Source organism: Micrasema longulum, unplaced genomic scaffold, assembly GCF_059751315.1.
Source record: "Micrasema longulum isolate JH-2025_06_02 unplaced genomic scaffold, ASM5975131v1 h1tg000825l, whole genome shotgun sequence".
NCBI classification, from domain to species: domain Eukaryota; kingdom Metazoa; phylum Arthropoda; class Insecta; order Trichoptera; family Brachycentridae; genus Micrasema; species Micrasema longulum.
In genome coordinates, this window is record NW_028278017.1 from 24,058 (window position 1) to 49,822 (window position 25,765).

General features: G+C 36.8%; 1 protein-coding gene across 6 annotated transcripts in view; it reads left to right on the forward strand.

Moving 5' to 3' along the window:
* LOC148278787 (spectrin beta chain, non-erythrocytic 5-like) overlaps nt 1–25,765 on the forward strand; it is a 68,815-nt gene that overhangs the window by 21,536 nt on the left and 21,514 nt on the right. For all 6 annotated transcript variants that reach the window (XM_088230889.1, XM_088230890.1, XM_088230893.1 and 3 more), the window contains exons 18-35: nt 418–545; nt 1,894–2,006; nt 3,589–3,789; nt 5,107–5,281; nt 6,345–6,557; nt 7,899–8,073; nt 9,483–9,614; nt 11,907–12,091; nt 13,817–13,956; nt 15,840–15,988; nt 16,068–16,196; nt 17,961–18,046; nt 18,830–18,991; nt 19,599–19,747; nt 21,888–22,074; nt 23,173–23,308; nt 24,542–24,700; nt 24,953–25,129. In XM_088230889.1, the coding sequence (XP_088087015.1) occupies nt 418–545; nt 1,894–2,006; nt 3,589–3,789; nt 5,107–5,281; nt 6,345–6,557; nt 7,899–8,073; nt 9,483–9,614; nt 11,907–12,091; nt 13,817–13,956; nt 15,840–15,988; nt 16,068–16,196; nt 17,961–18,046; nt 18,830–18,991; nt 19,599–19,747; nt 21,888–22,074; nt 23,173–23,308; nt 24,542–24,700; nt 24,953–25,129 (2,796 nt within the window). The remainder of the gene's footprint in view (nt 1–417; nt 546–1,893; nt 2,007–3,588; nt 3,790–5,106; nt 5,282–6,344; nt 6,558–7,898; nt 8,074–9,482; nt 9,615–11,906; nt 12,092–13,816; nt 13,957–15,839; nt 15,989–16,067; nt 16,197–17,960; nt 18,047–18,829; nt 18,992–19,598; nt 19,748–21,887; nt 22,075–23,172; nt 23,309–24,541; nt 24,701–24,952; nt 25,130–25,765) is intronic.

Genomic DNA, 25,765 nt, shown 5'->3' on the forward strand with positions numbered 1-25,765 from the left:
GGATTCCATATTTGAGATGCATATTCTAAGTTGCTTCGCACTAATGTACAGTAAAGTAAAGTGTCTTTGCCATAGTGAACGACGTAGAGCTACGCGCAACAAAGCCAAGCGCACGCGATGACTTTTTTATGATGCTGTCAACATGGGCGTCGAAAAGTAATTTACTATCATGGAAGACTCCTAGATCCTTTACACATAATGAGCGTTGGAGGTTTTGACCCTTAAACACATAATTAGTACGTAAAAATTTTACTTTGCGACTAAATGTAATAACTGAACACTTAGAAGGATTAAGGTCCAAGCAGTTGGAGTTGCAGTAATCCTCTAGACGGTCGAGATCTGACTGCAGATCAAAGACATCAGCTGGGGAGATAAGATGATAAGATGTTGTTGAAACCTGTCGTTTTTCTTCTGCAGGAGGCGTCGGAGGCCCGCGCCAAGGTCCTCCAGCAGTCCCGGCAGCTGCAGCAGTTCTTGCGGGACCTGTACCACGAGCACGAGTGGCTCGCCCTCAAGGCCCAGCTTGTCAACGACCAGAGCTACAAGTCAGTACATGTTTTTCTCAATATTTCCAGCATGTCCAAACGTTTGTCGACGGTCTGGATTCCACTTCCTAGGGTATTATTTTGATTGAAATTTATTGCAACAGGAGGTGAAACATTCTGGAGAAAGGAATAATTATTGTCATTGCAAAAAGGCAGCAAAATCACGAAATTAGATAATTATAGGCTTTAAAATATAGAACATTTAAGTTTGTAAGTGAAAGTTCTCGATGGAAGTTCATTGTAATTTATTATATAAATAAAAGACGAGTGATACTCTAATCCACAAATTTGGAATATCCAGTGACCGGTTTCATCGCTTTCGCGACATCTTCGAGACTGGTATCTTTATTAAATGGTTCAATGTATTTATACTTTTTACATAAGACCATAATTACTTTCATGCGTCATATTGCAAGACATATAGCGCTCCACGCGGCCGTTTTTAGCACTATTAATTACTAGAACAATGCGGCCAGTTGACATTTCAATTGAGTACCTAATATCGACTGAATTCATAGTGGTATTTTTTATTTATATTTTAATGAATTATATATTAAAGTAATGGATAATATATCTTTATAATATAATGGATCACGAAGTTACATAATTTGAGTTGATTTCATGTATGAGAGTTGTTGTATCACAGAGAACCACAGAAAAATATCAATTTATAGTATTTTATTTATTTTATTTTTGTTTATTCAGAAAAACAACAGCAATACAAAAAAATATACACAACATTATAAAAAAAAACATAAAATAAAGCCAAATCAGTTTTCCACATAAATACAATTATAAAAATCCAGTTCAGTTAGATATTAATTCATAGAAGTGCATGTGTGCGAGTTTTTTTTGTGTGAGGATGCGTGTGTAAAAAAATTGGAGTGTGGTTTTGGTAGGTATGTGAATATGTGTGTGATTGTATATGGGTGTGAGGGTAGGTTTATGGACAGGGTGAGTGTGTGTTTGATATGAGTGAATAGAAACAACTTAAATTTATAATGAAAAAATATTATTTTTTTTATAAAGAAACATAACTTTTTTCATTTAATAGTTATTGAACAATACATTATAATTACGCATCAAGCGAATCAGAGGAGAGTTCTGTGCATAGTTAGTATATATTACTTACATTATATTATGTACCTCCTATGTGGGTACAAATATATGATATTTTTTATAGCTTACCTGTAAACAAAATCACCATTCGCCACTGCCTGATAGAGACATACATGATTCTCAACAGTCGCTATGGCTGCCTGAATCTGATCCCATGTTTAAGCTAAAAGCACAAGATGCTTGTCTTCTGCTCGATTTAGACACACTCTAAATATTTTATTATTTTCAGAGATCTCTCGAATCTTCAGAGCAAGATCCAGCGCCACGCCGCCTTCGAGTCGGAGCTGAACGCCAACCATGACAGAATCCACGCCGTGGTCAGGAATGGTGAAGAACTCATCAGTGAGTATTGTTTTATTTATTTATTTATACATCAACGGTTTAAAGAACCTTTTACAAATAAATAATAATTCACATAAATAATCACAGCAGTGCACAATGATAATGTAGTTCATAGTATGAAATAATAGAATAATTTAAACTAAAAAAATTTGTGAACATGTAATACAAAAAACAAAAAAGTCAAACTAAAAAAGAAACATAACATCTCTAAATAAAAGATAACAATAACCATGAGAAAATCTTTTGTTCTAAATATAAATATAACACAGTAAAGTTGAGAATAACCAGATAATAATAATAACAAAAATTAATACAACATTAGTACTTTTAAAAAATATATGTTTTTTGAGCAATAAAATAAAAAAACGAAAAATAAACTTAAATCAAATAAATAATACCTTTATTTAGTAAAATCATCATCATCAGTTGGTTGGAAGAAGTTGCCATTTGGCAATAAATCCACCAATGTACAATTTAAATTTTGTCTAACATGTTAAAATAAAGAAATAAACAATCACGTATTCGAGGAAACAAGGTTAAATTCAATAATATATTTAAAAATAAATCCATTATTTTTCTAAAAAATAACGAGTGAGAATACGTTTTATTCATGAACAGAATTTGTATTGAAAATCTCGAATGTTTGTTCTTATTCATTTCCATACCTTTGTATCCCGGGTACTGGGCATAGGTGAGTGCATTTCGAAGATAGTCCGTGAATTGTTGCAATTTTTTTATATTTATTTGACTACAGTAAAACCCTCTTTTACGTTTTTCTAGGGAGCAACAAAAAAAGTGTAAAACTGAGGAAAATGAAAAACGTATGGAAAAAATGAAATTACATAAAAAAAAATTTTTACTAGACCATACTAAATAGACTGCACAAAAAAATGTAAAAAGTGCCATAATTATGGATTAATTATTAAAAATATTTTGTATTTTTATAATCAATACTGTAATGTGTTTTTTTTTATTGAATAATAAAAAAAAACATGTTTAAATAATTTTACGTGGGTACATGAAAATAAAATTTGTTTTTCCCCTTAATATTGGGAAATTTTATTTAAATGGTATCACTTTTTTTAGTATGGCACCACATAATTTCAGCTGTCATTTACATCGCGGCAAAAATGTTTCACACTTTTATGGTAACTGTTTAAATATCTTCTTTTCACATTATGTTTATAACTTTAAATAATATTTCTATTGCCAAATTTTTAAACTTTCTGCATCGTAATTTATTGATGTAAAGACTTAATTCTTCCTAAACATGCGTCAACTGCATGTCACAATTTAGTAAAATGTCAAAATTAGACACTTCAACAAAATGGTCAATTACACTGCACCTACTTTGAATTTAGTATAGTCAAGTGTCGAATTTTCTTAAAGGCTATTTTGGATTTTATTTTGATACGTTTTTCAAGCAAATACAATCTTAGTGACGTCCCAATGTCTTTTGAGGTTGGATTTTCTTTGTGTCCTCATACAACAAAACAAAAACGACATATTGACATTTAACTAAATTGTGACTACGATCAACGGAACCTTTAACAATCCACTTAACCTCTCTTTTCCGTCGCAGAAATGGAGCACTACGCCCAGCAGGAGATCGGCGACCACGTGGACGGGCTGGAGAGCGGCTGGAGCGGTCTGCAGCACGGCGCGGCGGAGCGGCGCGAGCGGCTGGCCGACGCCTACCAGGCGCGCGTGTTCCTGCGCGGCCTGGCCGACTTCTGCGCCTGGGCCGAGGACGTGGAGGCGCAGCTGCAGAGCACCGACCACGGTAACCCGACCCGACCTGACCCAACCTTACCCGACGAGCGGCGTAGGCCGGAGTCAAACGCTGACCTAACAGAAGATTTTTTTGACATGTGACTAATACAGAGGTCCGATAAATATCTTTGAGCCATTCATTCCATGAAGGGATTTGAATACTGTCCAGTAAAGGTTATATTTCATTTTATAGGCTTGGCAACCAGTGCAAATCTCGAGGATGCTCTGAGAATATTTTTTTCCTCCCTTATACCGGGGATATCTAGAGCCTTAGGCCCGTATATACCTTAGTCCTAGGATATTTTTTTTTATCAATTTTTCTTCATCAATTTGGCTGTTTGCTGACGACACTAAGATTCTCAAACAGATTGACAGCCCTTCCGATTGTTCACTATTACAATCTGATTTACTGTCTTTTAGCGCCCGCTGCTCATCCAATAATCTACATCTCAACTTAAGTAAGTGCGAGCTTATCCAATCATATACGACTACTCACCGAACGATGAAATATTATCATCTGTGTCTAGTATACGAGATTTGGGTATCATACTTGACACTAAACTTTCTTTTACAATTCATATTGAACATGCTATCAATAAATCCTTAAAACTTCTTGGGTTTATTAACAGAAGCACAGCTGACTTCAAAAATATCAATACCCTTGAAACTCTCTTCGTACCTAGAGTATTCCTCTGTTATCTGGTCTCCATATTATGATGTTCACATCAAAAATATTGAATCAGTTCAACATGGATTTTTAAGAAAGATAGGCTGGAGGTTGAATGAATGAGTTAGAAACTACCTTGAATATATCTTCTCTTCGAGACCGTCGAAATAAATCGGACCTTCTAGTCCTATTTAAAATTCTCAACTCACTCTTTGATCAATAAAATGAAATATCCCAACTAGGAACCTCAGACAAAACATACTCTTTCATACCGATAACCACAGAACGAACTATGGTTTTCATTCCCCTATGCCCAGAATTCTCAGGTCTGCCAAAAAACATACCAGTCTTGATTTCTTTGATAACAAGTTGTCTTCTTTCAAACGATCACTGAATCAAATTCAATTATAAACACCTCTTTCCCGCTTCCACTCCCACCGAGTCTACTATATACCATTGTGTCTTTCTACTTTTCTTTATAATCATTTTCTCTGTATAAATATGTCCTTAAAAATGCCCATTGGGCATATATATAAATAAATAAATATAACAGAGCTCGACCCGTCACAATAGATCTTCACAGGTCGCAGTGACTCCACGAGCTTGTATAATATATATATGTATATGTACCCTGCTTGACCGCGTGCGTTCTCTGCGCAGGCAAGGACCTGGCGTCGGTGGGCACGCTGCTGGCGCGGCACTCGCGCCTGGAGCAGGAGGTCGCGCAGCGCGGCGAGGAGGCGGCGCAGCTGCGCGAGACGGCGCAGCACCTGGCCGCCGCCGGCCACTTCATGGCCCCCGAGATACAGCAACGCGTCGACGACGCTCTCGCCAGGTAACCGAATACTTCCTTAAATGGCCGATGCACGGAGGCAACACCAAACAGTGTTTATTTTTTTATTTTTTATAAAGGAGTTGCTTTATTATTTACCTTGTTTATAATATACAAGGTTTATATTTCAAAAGTGGAACAAACAAACAAACACAAGATTATAACAAGTCTTGCAGCTACTGACCGCATGGACGGTTGAAATTTCGGTATTTAAAAAAAATACATTTTTGATTTTTTACAGTATACATAAGAGGTAAAACCGAGTTTTAAAAAATAAAGCATAATTACAAAGCAATGAAATACATATAATAGTAAACAAAAAATCCCACAAAGGCATTGCCTGTTCGTGGGTATACAAGAAAATGTTCATGAATTTTGCTCCTATAATAAAATAGACAGTTATAATATTTCTGTGTAACATAAGAAAGAGAAAAAAAAATATTTTGTAAAAGATTATAAGGTATTTTTTTTATAGTAATTAAAAAAAGGAAATAAAAAACATAAAAATATTCCTTGTTATTAAAGGGCAACAAAATATATCATAGAAAAAAAGAGTTAATATCTTTAGTTTGAATCCAGGATAGTGCGTGTTTTTTAAAAGAAGGAAAATTTTGAAAGTTTGGAATCAATGAGATATTATCAGTAAAAAAAGAATTAAAATTTTTTGGGCCTATATAATATGCATGTCTCTGTGCCAGCCTCGTTTTACAATGTGTTATTTCTAACACACGATTCCTTCTTTGACTTGATCTATTTGAATTACTTGTAAATACATTTTGGTTCTCTAATATATATTTCAAACATTGAAAGCAATATATTTGTCTTAGGTCTAAAAGTTTAGCTTCTTGGAACAATTGGAAAGAGGGAAAAGTGCGATTTTTGTGAAGCATTATTTTTAACAGTTTCTAATGGTTTAATATGGTCGTTATAAGCTCCCCCCATCCAATAATTCCATAGGAAAGCAATGACCGTACAAGTGTATATATTAAAAAAATATATACCAAATACCATTTTAATCGTATTTAGCTGGGCATTTGATAGTTGACTTCACGCGTCTCTCCCCCAGGTACCGGCAGCTGCAGGAGCCGATGCAGATCCGGCGCGACAACCTGGAGGAGGCGCAGCAGCTGCAGCGCTGGGCGCGCGACGCGGGCGCCGAGCTGCGCTGGCTGCGCGAGCGCGCGCCCCTCGCGGCGGCGCCCGCGCTCGCCACCTCGCTCACGCACGCGCAGAGCCAGCAGAAGAAGCACACGGCGCTGGAGGCCGAGCTGCTCTCCAGGTAACGTGGCGTTGCGCCATTTTTCAATAACGGATGACCCACTAAGCTTCTGTTTACGAGGTGAAGCCGGGTGCTGGCAGCAGTTTGTAGAATCAGCCTCCGGCGAGATGCGACTCACTGCGACCCGACTGGCAATTCGAACCCCAAGCGACTTTTCTTTCATCTGGACAATGCAAGCTTTAAGAGTTAACGAAAGGACAAAAATATGAAAAATAGTTTTTTTTTTAATTTTTTTTTTGAAAGGGGACATTAAGATTAATTTAGGAGAGTAGGTTAAAAGAGTCTACTTTATTATTTGACAATTTATATAAATAGCATAATTCAGATATAGTGCGTCTATTTTCAAGCGTAAAAAATCCATTTTGTTTAGCAGATTGGCTGTAAGTGCAAAGCGTTTTATTGTTTTTATAATCTAGGTATTTAAAAAATTTTCATTGAACATTTTCAATTCTTTCAGTGTTTGTTTGTTTATATTGTGGGCTCCACACAACGGATGCAATCTCCAAATTACTGCGTACAAAAGTGTTGTATAGAGTCTTTGTTGTATTAAGTTTTTTAAATAATAATATAAATAACGTTTTGGCAACATTGAAAATGATTACGGCGCATCTTTGATCAATTTTAATATAGAATCACTACAAAAAAGGCGCCTTACATATGATTTAATTTTTCTTTTCAAAATTCTCAATAATAAAGTTGATTCGCCGTATCTTTTACAAAATATTGGTTTCCGTTGTCCTCTTCGCTATACCAGATTAAATTTCCTTTTTTATGTACCAACTTGTAAAAACAATTATACCTCCAATTCATTCATTAGACGTACCTGTAGAAATTATAACGGACTCAGTATTGATGTAGACATTTTTAACTGCACGTTGCATTTGTACAGAAATTTTTTTCATGGGGTCGATTATTTGGGATAGTTGCTGAATGTGCATCTCGAGTGGTTTATGCTGTGTATATGTGCCGCATGTAATGTATATGTTTGTGTATGTTTTATATGTGCGTTCATGTGTGTGCGTGGATGGCTCGGAGTGTACATTCGGTATTTTTATTTATTTTAATTTATTACCTCCATGGAAAACGCAAATGTCAATTATTATCCTTTTTTCACTTAAAATTCTTATTTATTTTTTATTTTTTGTCACATTTAATGTTTATATCTTTTTAATTTATGAAAACTTAATTGGTCTTTTTATGTTAAAAATTGTTGTTTTTAATACTTATTTTGTATGTTTTCTGAATAAAATAAAAAATAAAATAAAAATAAAGACTTAGTAAAGAGCAAATCATTCTGACTTACGCAACTTTTTTCTATTCTCGTTTTTGTTCTCTCCCCAGGGAGCCGGTGGTCAGCGGGCTGGCGTCGCGCGCGGCGCAGATGCAGCTGCGCGGGCACTTCGCGGGCGCGCGCCTCGAGCAAGACGCCCAGGAGCTGCAGGACTGCCTGCGCTCGCTCAAGGAACAGGCCGCGCAGCGCCGCGTGAGGCTGCAAGACGCCGTGGACACGCATATGGTAAATTTGCGCCCTTGCTCTGGGCCAGCTATAATGGCCCCAATTTTCGTCTTTCTACGGACATTTCTAGACTTCCTTCTCGTACCCGGAGTTTTAAAGATTAAAAGTACTCGTACTAAAAAGCAATGTTTTTTTGCTTATAAACTATAGTCCTCAAAATATAGCTTGATTAGAATGACAGTTGTCAGCAAAAGTGACGACATAACTTTGTAGTAACGTCTAAGGAGTGATTTATATTGACACACGAAAAATCATTCGTATCTGGCATGTTAATATATATATTTTTTAATACAATGCTTGACATATAAATCAACATAATTATATAGAATCAGCTTCAAAACTGAAACAAACCTAATTATTGACGACGTTTTTACAAGGTTAGGCCATTTTGCAAAAATGTTAGAGATGAGACAAATTGATCAACGTAAATCGATCGAATAAAAAATATTAAAATTTATTTCAACAGAGAGGGAAAACATTGTTGACAAAGGAATATGGAAGTCTAGGCATTTACAGGGCTATATATAAATACATACATATTTTAAAGAAATTATACAATAACAAAATACATCAATCAATCAAATTATGACTATTCCAACCCAATCTTCTGAAGATGATTTGCTCTTTTTGATAAAAATATGTTGGTCACTTTATTTTTTAAGTTAGGCAGAGATAAACTAAATATATCAAAATGTGATGCGTATTCATTCCCGGTATTCTGTAATCTAACAACAGGTGAGTTATATTGAGCTACCGTTCGAGAATTTTGACAATAAAATATTGTAGATGTTCTGCTTAATCTAGGTGGTACATAGAATGAAATCAATTTCAGTAGATCAGGGGTATCAAACATTGGTTTTATTATTTTATATAAAGTCGTAAGAACGGTCGATGTTCTTCGTTCTTGCAATTTAGTTAATTTAAGAGAGTCTAAAATGTTGTTATAATTTAATTGATTAGTAGAAAAACCCTTCTTAAAATGAATATATCTAAGAAATTTATTCTGAATTCTCTCAATAGAATCTGAGAAAGTGATTTGATAAGGTGACCATATTGGAGAATTATAATGATCAGTGATCAATAATTTCCCGTCACTAGTGACATTAATTTGACAGCTGTCAGTTTAATCAAGCTATATTTTAAGGACTATAGTTACTCTTTAAAATTTTTTAGTTTTTTCAAGAAATAAAATCATAAACTGCATTTTTGATTTGATTTAAGTCTACAGCTTTGGCTGTGAGTTGGTTTGGCAAATTATACGAAGGGCCCACTTCGGATATTGTCATCCTTCCTCATGACCGTATTGCAAACGCGAATGGTAGCAGATACCGTGTTGCTTATTGATAGTGGGGCTCGTGGTCTGTAGTAGAGAAAGGAAAATTCGATAATGAAGCTCGCATCGTCCCCAGTTCCTGGCGGAAGCGGCCGAAGCAGAGGCCTGGCTGGCCGAGCGGCGGCCCCTGCTGGAGAGTGCGGAGAACGGGCGCGACGAGGATTCCGTGCAGGCGCTGCAGAGGCGGCTGGAGGCCATCCAACGAGAAGTAAGCAATTAATTGTATCGTAAGAAACCATTACATTTTAACATGTGCTACTACTTTTGCTCTGAAAATTCAATAAAAAATTGTTGTGCGTCTTATGGTCCGATGCGTCTTATCGTCCGCAAAATACGGAACCATAATAGAATCCCAAATGCCTATGCGCTCTGTAGCTGCAAGGCGTGTTGGGGTGCTTAATGTACAGGTCTCTTGAGGTGATTTTCACAAAAATGGCGCCATATAAACTAATAGCTAACAAATTACAACAGGGATGGAGAATACCTTAAATAAGGGAATATGGAAGTCTAGGCATCTACAGGGCTTATGACCTGTCATTGGCTGGTTTAAGTGGCCACTTTACACACTGTAACATTCACCATTCTGCCTATGTTTGATCATCAATATTTCTTCAATTCTTCAATTTGTTGATTTTAGTGAAGTTACAGAGCTGAAACCTTTATTGTTGCGAAGAGATTCATCTGACAGGTCATAAGCCTTGTAAATGCCTAGACCTCCATATTCCCTTATTTAAGGTATTCTCCATCCCTGTTGTAATTTGTTAATCTTAATGACTCCCGAGGGGGTGAAATCCAGTCTTTTGTCTACGAACATTTGGACAAACTCAAATATTGTAATGAAACCAACTGGTCCAAGAAGAAGTTTAAAAATTGAAAAATTGTTTTCAGGCGTTGCCTAGTATGGGAAATAATTCAGTCAGATGAATCTCTTCGCAGCAATAAAGGTTTCAGCTCTTTAACTTCCCTAAAATCAACAAATGGAAGAATTAAAGAAATATGGATGATCAAACATGGGCAATATGGTGAATGTTACACAGTGTGTAAAGTGGCCACTTAAACCAGTCAATGACAGGTCATAAGCCCTGTAAATGCCTAAATGTGGTTTGAAAGTAAATTTGCTTTAAAATAAATTAGTATTTTTAAAATTTTTATCGAAACGAATTAATAAATTCAAAAAACAAAGATTCGCTTATTGTTTTTTAATTGTAATTCGTTTTTGTGCATACAAAGACAGTTGAATATTGTAGGTTATTCTTCAGTATCCATTTAAACTTTTAAAATTAAGTTAGAGTCATGATAAAAACGTTACTAGTGTATAGTGTTAATAATAAATATATATGAAGAATTATAATATGCATAACTTATGTCGTTTTGTGAATAATAATGTGATATAAAAGTCGATGAAACGATGATTCTTAAAACGTAATTTATGTTTTGTTTGGTGAACTATCGTACTCGGTAAGGAATACTTTTAAATTATTTCGTTTTTATCTCATTTATTAAAAAATTGTGTTTTATTCCAAGACAAGTAAGTTATAATAGTCAGACTTAAACAAAGATGCACCGGTACCCTAATGAACTATCCAGTTTAATTAATTACTTTTTCGGCGCCTGGCCCAAAACACGAAATAGCTGCGCGGACGGGTCGTCGCTTTCTAGTGACGAAGGCGGGTGTTCGAGTCCTAGGGGGTTCCAATTTTTTTTTGCAATTATGTTTTTTTAAATGGTATTTTTTATCAAATATTTGTGCTACATTAGTAAATATTTTTACTGAAACTATTAACCGCGGGAGCCATTTGTTATGGATTATTTATCAAATATAAAATAGACTCGTTTTTTATATGCCATACTACCGCTGTTGACATTTTATCAGAATTTTCGTAGCTTACCAATTTAAAAACTCACCGCTCGCTACTGTCACATAGTCCAGTACTATGTAACTACTCAGTAGCTCTCGGGAAGTTGGCGCGGGTGCACGTTTAGCCCGAGTCGTTAGCGATACCCAATGGTTTTTTCATGTTTTCAGCAGTTAGATTTGAAATATTATCATCTTTGAATTAAATTATGGTTAATTAAAGCCATTTCCTATAAATATTCCATTTTTAAATTTTTTATTTTTTTAATGTGTAGTGACTATACAGCACCGTAAAGCGCAGGTGTTTTTAGGACAGTAGGAGAAAGGTTAAGCTGCTCGCTTAAAATTATTATAATTGTAAATATTATCACTGTTAGAAAACAGGAATTAAGTTTTGGAAGAGCAGGGTTCGAACTTTAGACCTCTGATATGTTAGTTACTATATGTGAAGCAAAGTTTAGTCGCGTGGAAAATTTATAAATCCTCAAATGAACCACTTTCTACCCCCGCGAGAAGATTCAGAATAGCGCCCCTGGTATACTTTTTCTGCGCTTTACTCAGTAGCCCGGGTCCCTTGAAACTTAGACTAAGCTAGCCTTATGGAGAACTTATCGTGTGAAATGGCTCAACGCGTGTTTGCCGCAGATCGCCACGTTCGAGAAGCAGGCCGCGCGGCTCGAGCAGCTGGCGCAGGCGCTGTCCTCGCGCGGCGCGGACGGCGCGCAGGAGGCGGTCGCGCGCGCGGCCGGCGTGCGCGGCGCGCTGGACGAGCTCACGCTGCTCGGCGCGCGCCGCCAGCAGCGGCTGCAGGAGAGCGACAAGTACTACGCGTGAGTCCCGACAATATTCACACAACTTTATTCACAAATCTGATGAGATGGTTTTTGTAAGGGACGAATGCATGACTCAAAATGAAATGAAACAAATCAGAAATGATTCACTAGTACATTCAAAAGTTTACATATGTGATATACAGGGTGGCCGGAGAAGTGACGTCCAAAGGTAAAATGTAGGTGCCTCATATTGAGGGGTATCTGAATCACCCCTATGTATGTTCCGCAATTTTGCGTAGTTTTCGAGTTATGATCTTTTAATGAGTTTTTTTACTTGTGGAAGGTTTTTTCAGGATTTTTTTTTGTAACTTCTTTTTAAATTGTGTTTTCACACCTAAAATAATCAGCTGCGGAGAATTAATGAAAGCTACATTTTCAGGCGTTGCCTAGTATGTAGGTGAAATAATTCAATTGGATGAATCTCACCCGCATAAATAAAGGTTTCAGCCCTTTAACATCACAAACATCAACAGATGAAAGAATTGAAGGAATATAGATATTCAAATATGGGCAGAATGGTGAATGTTACACAGTGTGTAAATTGGCCACTTAAACCAGCCATTGACACCTGTCAATGATTATTCAATTATGACCTCATAAGCCCCTGTTGATGCCTAGACCTCCGTATTACCTTCTCTTAAATGTTCTTCATCTCTGTTTTAATATGTTAAAGCTACATTAGTTTTGACCTAAAATGGAGGATTTAAGTTAGAGCGAGTCAGATTAAAATTTTCAACGTAAAATTAAAAATCTAAAAAGGCAATTCCTTAGTTTCTGAATTACTTTAAAAACTGCGCTAGACTCTAAGATTTCGTAATAATAAAAAAAAATAGTATTTAATAGGCTAATATTAGCTGAAATCATACTGAGGTGGAAAATTCCCAAGGATAATTATGATAGAAAATGTGTAAACTAACAAAAAAAACTGTAAGAGATAAAATGGCGGCACGAGTAGCAGTAAACACAAGGTGAACTCGGATGTTATGTGGCTGATTATTTTATGCGTGAAGGTACAATTTTAAAAAAATGATTTACAAAAAAAATCCCAATTAACGGATTAAAAAAAAAACCGATCCAGTTGAAATATTTCAAAAACCCTTTAAAAAAATCATAACTCAAAAACTATCCAAAATCGCGGAACATACATGGGGGTGATTCGGATACCCCTCAATATGAGGCACCTACATTTTACCTCTGGATGTCACTTCTCCGGCCACCTGTATAAGAGCACTGAATAAATGGGTTGTCTCAAATCACTTACGTCTCACTCGCGATGCTTATTCGCGAGTATTATTACTATCGGATTATTTGCGAGCGAGAGAGACAAATTCACGTGTCACGCAGGCCAGTAGCAAAGTGACCTGTACCACTGCCATAGTACGCCAGTTGACTTGGGGCTTGTGTCAGGGCGGTCTCTCTTCTTGCTGCGAACGTCAGCCAATGGTTTTTCATGACTGACTGTAAATGATTAAAGCAATTGTCCATGAATATTCTGTTTTTCTGATTTAAAATCTCTAATTTTTTCATGTGTATTTGAATACACAGCACCGTAATGCGTGGATGTTTTTGGCACTGTCCCTTACTAAGGATAAAATATTTATTTGAGAAGATAGCGGAGAGTGGAGAAGAATGAATCAGATCTAAATTGTTAAAAATGTATGCAAAATAGCAAAATTTTATGGCTGCCTGTACTATAAATTTCTGTTCCATTCTCTTTGGCAGGTTTGTCCGCGAATGCGAGGAAGTCCACGAATGGATCAACGATCAGACAACGGTGGCCGCGTCAGAGGACTATGGAACCGACGTGGAGCATGTGGAGATTCTGATCCAGGCCTTCGACAACTTCGTCGCCGGATTCTCTGGTAATATCATCCAGATAAATACATACCTTAACAGGGAGAAATTGACAATATTTTATTTTTTTCATATTTTTCATATTTTTCAATGATTTCACTAAAAATATTTTTTCAAACAATATTATGTAATCTTTTTTTTTTATTTGATTTAAAAACAGCATGTTAAAATTTATGTGTAAATAAAAAAAAAACGAAAATAAAATTTTGAATTTGCATAAAATAACGTACAATATTTTTCCCCTGAATTTTGGGAAATTTTATTAATATGGTAACACTTATTTTTCTATGGCATCACTAAAAACAACTGTCATATAGATCGCTGCAAAATTGTTTCACACTTTTATGACAATTTTTAAACAATCTTTTTTAGAACTTCAAATATTTCTATTGTTATGTCTTAAACGTCGCAATTTAATGATATTAAAACTTTATTGTCCCTAAACGTTTGTCAACTTCGTATCATGATTTGTACAAGTCAATATGACGTTTTTGTTCAAATGAAAACTAAGACTAACCGTAAAGGAAGACACTTAAACAAAAAGGTAATGTTATCCACAGTGTTGAAGTGCTTTATCTGTTTAGTTTTTTATTGTTTACTTTTTAGCACGAACACTTGGCAAATTTACTATTATGCTCAATGTTTGTTTTTGTAAATTTATTGATAATTTTAAGTTGCCAGAATTTCACTCGTCCATGCACTTTGTAGCTGTAAGACGATTAGTAATCTAGCTTCAATAGGTAAATGTTATCAACTATCAAATCTCCAAATTTAGTTAGTGAGGTCTAGAATTCCAACCGTCCATGTGCTCAGTAGCTGCGAGACTTGTTGCTATCTAACTTCTATTTTCATAAATTAGTTTTTTATCAAATTTTTTTAAATATCACAAAATCTCTAAACTTTATTGTCAAATAAAAAATGTAAATAGGGGCTAGATTTCTCATTGTATATGCGCTCTGTAGCTGCAAGACGTGCTGTAATCTAGCTCCTGTATATCGTAATTGGAGACGAGGAACAAGAATCCCAACCGTCCATGCGCTCTGTAGCTGCAAGACGTGGTGGGATATTTATTTGTTGTACAGTGCCCTTGAGGTGATTTTCACAAAAACAGCGCTATAAAAATTATCCATATATATATAACACAATACACGTGTCGGGACGATAAATGCCAAAAATCAGTGTAAATCATGGGAAAATATTGGAAATCAATTACCTGTGAAAACTGACTCCTTGAACAGCTTTGACGCTCCTACTGCTGCAAGCAAACATACTGCAATTCACCATGGTGGATTTTTATTTATTATAACGTAAATATCCAAGTTATTTACAAACAAAGCCAAGCACAGCGACAAAAGCATCCGATCGAACCGTTATGTTTATGTTGTCAAATAAAACAAAATGGCCACCAATTGGTTGCCAAGCAACAAACCAACATCGCTTGCTTTCTATGAAACATAGTGATAGGGCTTTTCTATAAGTTCGCGCATTATTACTCTGAGGTCAGACCCTTTGCACATCTCAAAGCCCGATTATCTCAGAACATATTCTTTGAGATATCTCACCATTGCTTTGGGCTAGCGATATCTCAAAGGAGATGAAGGGATCACCCCAATGGGTATTTACATAAACACACAAATAAGTTACTTCGACTCTGGCGATGGATCCTGCAAAGCGATCCGAAGCGTCAGAAAAGAGAAATTTTAATTTGAAAATTTATTATGAAAACAGTTTATTTGTTAGAAAATGGAATCAAGTTGGGGTAGAGTGGGATTCGAACCACAGACCTTTGGTCCGTGAGTCCGAGACACTAGCCTCAGGACCACAACCCGGTAATAAGTGTTTGGAAGTGAATCCCGATCTAAAAGTTTGATATTTTTATATTTCGTTTCAGCCAACGAGGGTCGCGTGGAGGCTGTCGCCGAGGCCGGGCAACGCCTGGTGGAGGAGAGGAGTCCGGACTCCGACAAGGTGCAGCGCCACGTGGCCGACATCCGCGCCTTCTGGGAGGACCTGCGCGACTTGGCGCACGCCCGCCAAGAGGTGGCTATTTATCTAATTTTTTTCAGTAAAAATAAATATTTTCGATCAATTTCCATCGGCAAACTGTATCCGATTTCAGGCGCTCGCCGGAGCCCGGCAGGTGCACATCTTCGACCGCACGGCGGACGAGACCATATCGTGGATCGCGGAGAAGGAATCGGCTCTCAGCACGGAACTCGGAGGCGGACATGATCTGCACGCAATTCAAGTAAATATTCTTATTTTCACAATTGTATTAGAGTTAATGACAAATCAAATAACTAAGTAATCTGCTTTAAACAATGCCTATTGAATTTTTCTAACAGTACCTTAATACTTTCTTTTTCCTCATACAATTGATTTTATATCCAGAGTCTATGTTATATCGTCTTTTTTCAATACAACTAAATAAATATAATTTTTTATTCAAAACAACTAAATAAATAAAATAAAATATTCAATACAACTACATAAATAGAAACGTTGTTTCATATCAACAATGTTTTGAGTATGTCCAAATGCTCGCAGACTGGCTGGCTTTCCTCCCCAGGGAGTTGTTAAGATCTTAATTTGTCGCAACAGAGAGGGAAAACATTATTGAGAAGGGAATATGGAAGTGTAGGCATTTACAAAGCTTATGACCTGTCATTGGCTGGTTTAAGTGGCCACTTTACACACTGTGTAACACGCTATGTTTTAACATCCACATTTCTTCAACTCTTCCATCTGTTGACTTTTGCGAAGTAAAAGAGCTGAAACCTTTATCTTGCGGGTGAGATTCATCCGGCTGGACCGATTCACCTACTAGGCAACGCCTGAAAACAATTTTCCAATTGTTATACTTCTTCTTTCACCGGTTAGTTGATTCAAAAATGTTTTGAGCATGTCCAAATGTTTGCAGACTGGCTGGATCTGCTCCATAGGGAGTTATTCAGATCTGAATTTGCTGCAACAGAGGGAAAGAAAACACACTGCGTAGCATTCACCATTCTGCCTATGTTTAAACATCCGCATTTCCTCAACTCTTTATCCAATGTTTTCCCTCTGTTGTAATAAATTTCATCACCATTTTTAATTACTTTCCGCACCTAATGGTGCATAGGGCACTGCATTGGCACACCAATCACAGCGTATCTTGATCATTTTTGTTACATGAAGGTATAGTGATCAGTCTTACGCTTCAGATACCAGTACAGGGACTGTGAAATATTCTAGTGTGAAAACACCCTTTAAAATAAATATTTATTTATTTAACTTTTTGTACATAATGTTATTTGTACATTGGCTGGCTTATTGCCAAATGGCAATTTCTTCCAACCGACCAATAAAATAAAAGTTTTATTTTTATAATTTAAGTCACAGAACATATTCAATAGAAAAAAATAAATTATATAAAAATAGAAAGAAACGTATTTGTTTATAAATTACCTTAAATCGAAACTATTACTCAATGGGAAAAAGGAAAAAAGAGGAAAGAGGAAAAAGGAAAAAGGAAAAAGGAAAAAGGAAAAGAGGAGAGATTAAGGAAGAGAAAGGAGATGTTTCTTCAGACGTAGGACTATGGAGTACATTGAACAGAAGTGAGAGGGAGTGATAGTCTCTCCGCTGTCTAATTTTGAGCCATTTCAGTTGCCTACGATAATCAGAAATGTGGTCATATTTCCCAAGACCAAAAATGTACCTTATGCATGTATTCTGAAGTATTTCATATCAACCATGTCGAGAATCGAACCTGAGACCTCTTGCGTGGCAGGCTAACCCGCTGACCATTATACCACGAGGCCGATAGTTAATTTAGATCTAAATAACTCCCTAGAGAGGAAATCTAGCCAGTCTGCAAACATTTTGACATACTCAAAACATTGATTAATCTTATTTGACTAAAAGACGGCTCTTTATGGGGACACAATATCTCCTACTGTATTTTTTTTCGCAACCAATGTTTTTCGGACTGTCATTTGCCAAATATTAATTTAAATGTTTGATGTGTCAGGCCCTGGTGAAGAAACACGACGCCATGGAAGCCGATTTGGAAGCCGTCAAATCTCAAGTCGACCAACTCGCCAGTGAAGCCGAAAGGTAAGCTTGTCCTAAAATCTTCGTTTATGCTACTACGAGCTATGCTTCGCTATTGCTAGATTTGAGTACATACTCGGAAATAGATTCTGATAGTTCACTATTGCAATCTGATTTACTGTCTTTTAGCAGCTGGGCTGGTATTCCAAACGCTCTCGTGGTCGTATTATCTCGTGTGTTTACATACGAAATACACGAGAAAAACCGTTTTCTCGTGCTACGAGAGTGGTTCAGAATAGCACCCCTGATGCTCATCATCTACATCTCAACTTAAATAAGTGCGAGGTTATCCAATCATATACGACTACTCACTAAACCATGAAATATTATCATCTGTGTCTAGTATACGAGATTTGGGTATCCCAGTCGTAGTAGTCGTATTATTATTATTTTTCTCTAGCTAAATGCTAGCCACTTTACGTTTATGTTAAATTATTCTTAATTTTACTTTGTTATATTTATATTTAGAACATAAGATTTTCTCACTTTAACTGTAGTCTTTTATTTGTCATCTTGGATATTTTATGTTTCTTTTTTACTTTTTTGTAGTTTTAAAAAAAATATATTTTACTTTAACTAATTTGTTTAGTTTTAATTATTCAGTTGAATTATATAGTTATATTTCATATTATATATTACATAAGGAATTGTTCACTGCTGTGATTATTTCTGTAAAACTTTTTACTGTAAAAGGTTCCTTGAACCGTTAATATAAAAATAAATAAATAAATCACTCCTTAAACACCTATCATCAATATATTTATATATTTGTGGTTCTTTTTCTAGGTTGGGTTCGGCCTTCCCTGACGCCAAGGAGCACGTGTCCGTGAAGCTGGAGGAGGTCACCGAGGCCCTGTCCGGCCTGTTGCAGCGGGCCTCGCGCGGGCGACAGCATCTGCGCCAGGCCGGACAGCTCCAGGAGCTGTTCGACGAGTACGGCGAGCTCATGTGAGTACGGACGCGGATAGACATGTATCTTTTAGAGGGACGTTTAGTTTGTTTTAAATCAAACGGCGGGCGCCAAGACTGTCGAAAATTTGAGCCGCCTAAACGAACCGCATAATGGGCAACTATCATGGATTTTTTTTATTAGCTAATAAATTAATCTAAAAAATCACAAGCCGATCGGTACTATTCTTATTAAAATCTATTAAGAAATAAGGGAGATATAAAGGATTATATTCTAGTCATTTGAATGGTGCCAAAAACAAACAATTCGTGACGTCATCAAGTATGACGTCATCGGATGTTTTGTGACGCCATCGGATGTTTTGTGACGTCATTGGTTTTTTTTCATCAATGTCTATGGATTTTATAGAGTATTGTAGATAGCTTCCTGTTTCTATATGTCGTTTGTTTACATTTACGGCATCCTGTCACTTATCAAACGCTAGAAGGCTAAATACAAAATAATGCATATATATCTCTAGAAAACTGCCCATAAGTCCAAACAGCTATGATTATTTAAAGTTTTTTGATTTTAAAATGACTCCGCCTGTGACGTCCGAGTTCTCTACGGCTCGTCGTCCTGATCGGTAACTGATCTGGTCCACAGGGCGTGGACGAGCGAGATGCTGGCGCGGGTGACGGCCCCGGAGCTGGCCGGCGACGTGGCCGGAGCGGAGCAGCTGCTCGCTCGCCACAGGGAGATCCGCACCGAGATCGACGCGCGCCAGGACGACTTCACCAACTTCTACAAGACCGGTAATTATCGTTGTAACTTTTCAACGCAACGCTGGTGGTAAAACGGGCGATATTGCTACAGTCAGAATTTACTTGCCTATGTTCAATTATTTTATTAGATTTATTTAGTTGTAACTGAGGATCATTTTTTCAAAACGCGATGTTTATTTATTAACGCCCTAAGGGCTTTTACATATAAAGAGGTTTTAATCAATTTATTGATATTAAAATACAATTCTAAGCGCCTTCTCTATTTACTTTAAAGAAACAAACAGTCAACAATGAAATAGGATCAGTAAGTAATAAGAAAATATTTTAAAAAATCAGTTTAAAGACAGACCAGCAAAGTTTCTAAATAAGAATCATACATATTATTAAATTGTGTTACAACAAAAGGATGTGTTTTTATGTGTATTTGTATGAGAGTAAGTGTAGATATGTGTTTATGTGTATTAGTGTGGGAGTAAGTGTTCAGGTGTGTGTAAGTGTGAGCATCATTAAATAGTAAGTGGGATTGTATCGCAGCCAGAAATAAGGAATCTTAATTTATTTTTAAATAAATTAAGGGGCATGTAAAATATATCTATAGATGAAAAAAAGCATTATAATTTGAGCAAGAACGATAGAGGAAAGAGTGTTGTGCATAGTTAGCGCTACAGACTGGCAGATGGAATAAATACTTATTTCTTGTCACGCGAAAGGGGACATTGAGATTAATTTTGGAGAGTAGGTTAAAAGAGTCTACTTTATAATTTAATAATTTATGTAAATAGCATAATTCAGATACAGTGCGTCTATTTTCAAGGGGAAAAAATCCATTTTGTTTTGTGGAGAGACTGGAAACTCTCGGTCTCACGAACATGATGAACACTTGTAAGACTTTGAGCTAACCCATGCCAATCCATCTTCATCCTCAACTGTGTTAATGGCGAATCGATCTATGAAAAGCCGGAAGATCTATCCCAAAGAATTCCGAGTTGTGTGACAAATTGACTAATCTTATTTGGACATTGGGGCTTAAAATCTAAATTTGCTCTTATAAGATTTGATAAATAGCAGATTTTGACTTCTGGCGACACAGTTGGGAACATGTAACCGAGCTGGGACGTCACTTATAGCATAAAGTATTTCTAAATCGCATATAAGGTCTATCTCTGTTCTACGTTTTTCCAATGAAGACAGATTGAGAGATTGCTCTATTTCAACATAGGAATAATTACCCCTTTGCAATCCGAGCGGCCATGCCACTTTTCTTAGAAAATGGTGATGGACAGATTCGATATGGTCAATATGAGTCATATAGAATGGAGACCAAATTAGAGAGACATATTCTAGATGGGGTCAAACTAGTGAGCAGTGAAGATTTTTGATGGTATAATTCGTCATACTGACAGACGTTGTCCTGCCCGAACGTTGGCTTGTCTGCTTGCTATTAGCTTGGAAAGACTCATTGATACGTAGGTACCTAGGTTCTTGTTTGTGATTAAATTACAAAACTAAAAATTGTTAATATTCAAATATTGAATATAAGTAGGTGCCTAGGTACTTGTTTATGGTTGAAGTCCAAAACATAAAATATATATTTTTTTAAATATGGCATTCTTTTTGCAAACGTCAAACTCCGGTCTTCTCACCGACAGAGGGGTGTACTTATGTAGGAATACGATTTTTGAAAATGTACTGAATTTAATGTTATTTTAGTATTACCAAAAATCCAGTAAATAGAAATAAATGAGTAGAAATTATAAGGAAAGAATCTGATTGAGATCTACAAAAACCAAATCAATGTTTGTAAACATTCAAAAACAAAATACACACAAAAACAACATCTTTCCATTTTTTTGTAAAAGCATTCTCCTTGGATGCAACCCTGGTAGATCGATGAATAAAACATTTATGCTTCTTACTTTTTTTTTACATATTAGATTGAAGACTTAAATATCTACGAACACGCACAATGCAAATATCTATATTTCTCTGAAAACCGCATGTAAATCGGTTAAGCCTTTTAGGAGTTCAGTGACATCACACATACAGAGAAATTATATATATAAAGATAATGTCCAAAGACTTGTCAACATATCTGACTCTTTTGATTTGAATCAATCTCTCTGGGGAGTGAAATCCATCCTTGTCTGAGAAATATCTCTCCTTTTCGCAGCTACGGAGCTGGTGAGCGCGGAGCACTTCCTGGCCGAAGAGCTGGGCGACAAGATGGCCGCGCTGCGCATGCGCGCGCAGCTGCTGCACGACACGTGGGCGCGCCGCGCCGACGCCTACGAGCAGCACCTCGACACGCTGATCTTCAAGAGGGACGCCGACACCCTCGACACCTGGATCTGCAACAGGTAGGAGACCTGGAATGACTCACGGTTACTGTTATCACTACGTATCTTTTTTAGGCGATTTCGTGTTTTTCATAAACCTAGAAATTACAGTGCACGAATAATAAAAGAGGCAATTGAAATACCCAAACACCCAAATAACATCAACAATTACGACGGGCTGAAATTTTACCCAACACGGTTCCCCGGCACTGCGCCCTACAAAAATGACACTGAATGTGCCTACTGTCGACTGCGACACGGTACAAATTACTAGTACATAAACACATATTTTTTTTACAAAACACACAGTTTACCTTGAAGATGGCTTCCTGCAATGGTAGCCGAAACGTCGGATTAAAATATCTTTCAGTATTTTTTTTGTACATTTTCAATAAACTTTGCCGTACAATAAATACAGTTTTTGTATCCAATTTGCCGTAGGGATGAAGTTCCTCATTGTCAAAGCCAAACATGTCGTGTTTTCATAGAGATATTTAACGTTCAACAACTATTTTTTGATGAAAACATTTTTCGACAATATCCATATTATTGATTGATTTGGTGTTTATTTTGTAAAATTCCATACTAAACTTTTATAATTTAAGAAATCAAACACTACTAGCTACTTAGTATTAGTAGCTCTCGGGAAGTTGGCTCGGATGCACGTTTCGCCCGAGTCGTTAGCGATACCCAATGGTTTTATCATGATTTTAAATATTATCATCTTTAAAGTAAATTATGGTTAATTTTAGCCATTCCCTACAAATATTGCTTTTTTCCTTTTTAAATCTCTTATATTTTTAATGTGTAGTGACTACACAGCACCGTAACGCGCGGGTGTATTTAGGACAGTGGGGGAAAGATTAATAGGTAATGGGGAATTTAGGTATTTATATTTGAATTTCGGAAAAATTTTATAACAAATGACATACATGAATGCATTGTATTGTAATTTTTGTTTTTATATTTTTAAAAATAAAATAAAGTGTTCAGTAGACTCAAATCAGCGTTTGATTTCTTGAATTATAAGTTTAATATCCATATTGCTTTCCTATGTAAATAAATAGCGCTATTTTGACGAGAACTAAGACCGGAGACATTTGTGTGTTCTTCTAACAGAGAGCCTCAGCTGCGCGACGGGAAATTCGGCGAGAACATAAACCAGGCTGAAGAGCTGATCAAGAAGCACGAGGACTTCCAGAAAACGGTTGAGGCCCAGCAGGAGCGCTTCAACGCCCTCAAGAGGATCACCTTGGTAAGTTCTGCGCAAATTAGATTATAACTTTTTTAAAGCATAACTTGTTGGGCCTTTATTTTAAAGGCTTTTTCAGCAGGTGGTGAGTCTTTTAAAATATCAACCATTCGATGAAATTAGATTTTCTCAACCCTGTTCTAATATAAAAATATATTTGTCAATAAAGTTTTGTGATAGCGAAATTACTCGGCCTGTGACGTCTTAATTTCTCCACGGTGAGTTATTCTGATCGATGGATTAGCCCCCTGGCAGGGGCGAATCGTGTATAGAAGCAATTATTCGCAGCTTACCATTATATTTTACCAACCATAATAATGTTTTACGGTGACTTTATATGCAGAAAAACAAACAAATAATTACTATTTCTTCTAAATCATTGCCACCATTCCTATGTTTCTCCAAATATAAATAAAAATATTTAAAAATTGGCGCCCAGCGCCAGCAATGTTCCAAGAAACTAGCCGATTCCTCCAGCTTATTTCTTCATACAAATAATTGTACTATATTTTGAACATATTTAACCCAGTAGCGGGTTTTTTCGCCTTGCAGATTACACAAATTCTTTGAAGATTTTCGATTTGGAAAACAATATTTCAAACATCATTTATTAAGGACTATTTTTCATTGATGATACTTTTGACATATGACTCACAACGCATGTGGCGCTCGACGCGGCCGTTTTTGGCATTATTCATTTCTTAAACAATTCAGGCAGTTGACATTTCAATCCTTATGAGAATACCTAATACTGACTAATTATAAACTTTTGTATAAGTTATGTGTTAAATTAATGGATAATATAGCTACACAATATAATCTATCACGAAGTTACGTTGTTTGAGTTGATTTCATGGATGAGAGTTGTTGTATCACACAGAACCACAGAAAAAGTAGCAATTTATAGTACATATAACTTACTTTATATTATGTACCTACTATCTAGGTACAAATAAATGATATTTTTTTATAGCTTACCCGTATATAAAATCACCGTTCGCCACTGCCTCCTGTAACCGCTATGTATCACATCACTCGTCATTGGTTGATTTTGGTGAACTAGTGACATCGTTCAAAGTAGTTTATTTTTATCAAAATCATTTTGTTAATTTTTTCATACATTTTTGAGAAATTTAGCTGTACTCCACTTGTTTTTTTTTATCCAATTTCCGCGAACTTTCTTTCCAGACCCCTGTTGCGCTAATTTCAAATAGTTTTTTTTCTTATCTTTCTTAGGTGGAGAAGGCCTTCGGCGAGCTGCGCGACCGCGAGGCGCTGGCCCGGCAAGCCGAAAAGGAGAGGCAGGAGAAGGAGCGCGCGGAGAGCCGACGCGCCGCGGAGCGCGCGAGGATAGAGCAGCAGCGCCGCCTCGAACAGGAGCGCCACACCACAAAGGTAAGTTAATTGGAAACCCAATTCGGAAAACCTCTCGAAACCCGAGACAAACCCGGCCATCAGAAAATCAGAATTGCTACGACGATTTCCAAATTCCATCGGCGAGAGGAACAATAAGAAAAACAAGAACTCTCGTATTTATTTATTTATTAATTAATTAAATAAATAACTCGGCTAAGACGAAAGTCCATTTGATGATGAATAATCAAATTTTCAAGGTCATCCCTATTATCCGTCTCTTTCCCCCCCCAGGAGCCCCAGGCGAGCCCCTCGGAGCTGCACTCCTCGCCCGCGCCCGCGCCCCAGCCGGGGCCCGCCCTGTCCCCGCAGCAGGCGGCCGCCGCCTCCCCCCAGCACAAGCCCGCCGCGCAGGCCTTCACCGACCGCCTCAAGATGGCGGCGGGAGTCAAGCGCGCCGAGAGCATGAAGGTACCGATATTCGTCCGCGACTGCAAATCAAATTCGGTACAAAGTGTTCGCTTAATTTTCTGGCTGCGAGGAATTTTATCACAGTATAAGGCTGTAGTCTGATAAAAATTAAGAAAATCCTATGATTTTGCCAATTTAAAACACCGTTCTTTCAAAATCGTGCCATTTAATGAACATTTGATGAATCGATAATTTAAAAAAATGCACGTGAAAGTTTTATATGACTAAAATATAATTACTGTTTGCCTATTGAAATTTAAATTAAGCTAGGTCACATTAATACTGATATAGTCAAATTTGAATGCTCATATCGGCCATCAAATTGCACGATATTCTGCGAGCTTAAGAGGAAACACTGTCAGACTTTTCTTCATACACACGTATTTTCTCCATGGATTATGGCGCATTGTTTTGCTTTTTTTATAAATAGTTTATTTTGGGAGTTCGGACCATCCAAAGGCCCTTAAAAGTATCCAGTTTTATCTGCCGTTTTCAGGCCTACGGTATGGTATACAAATACAATATTTTTGATAAACGCAAACGGTACAGACGCAGAAAATTTTATTCCGATGCACTTTCTTAAAGAAAAAAACAAAATTGAATAAGAGACCTCGGTTTTGTCGATTTTAGTCAGAC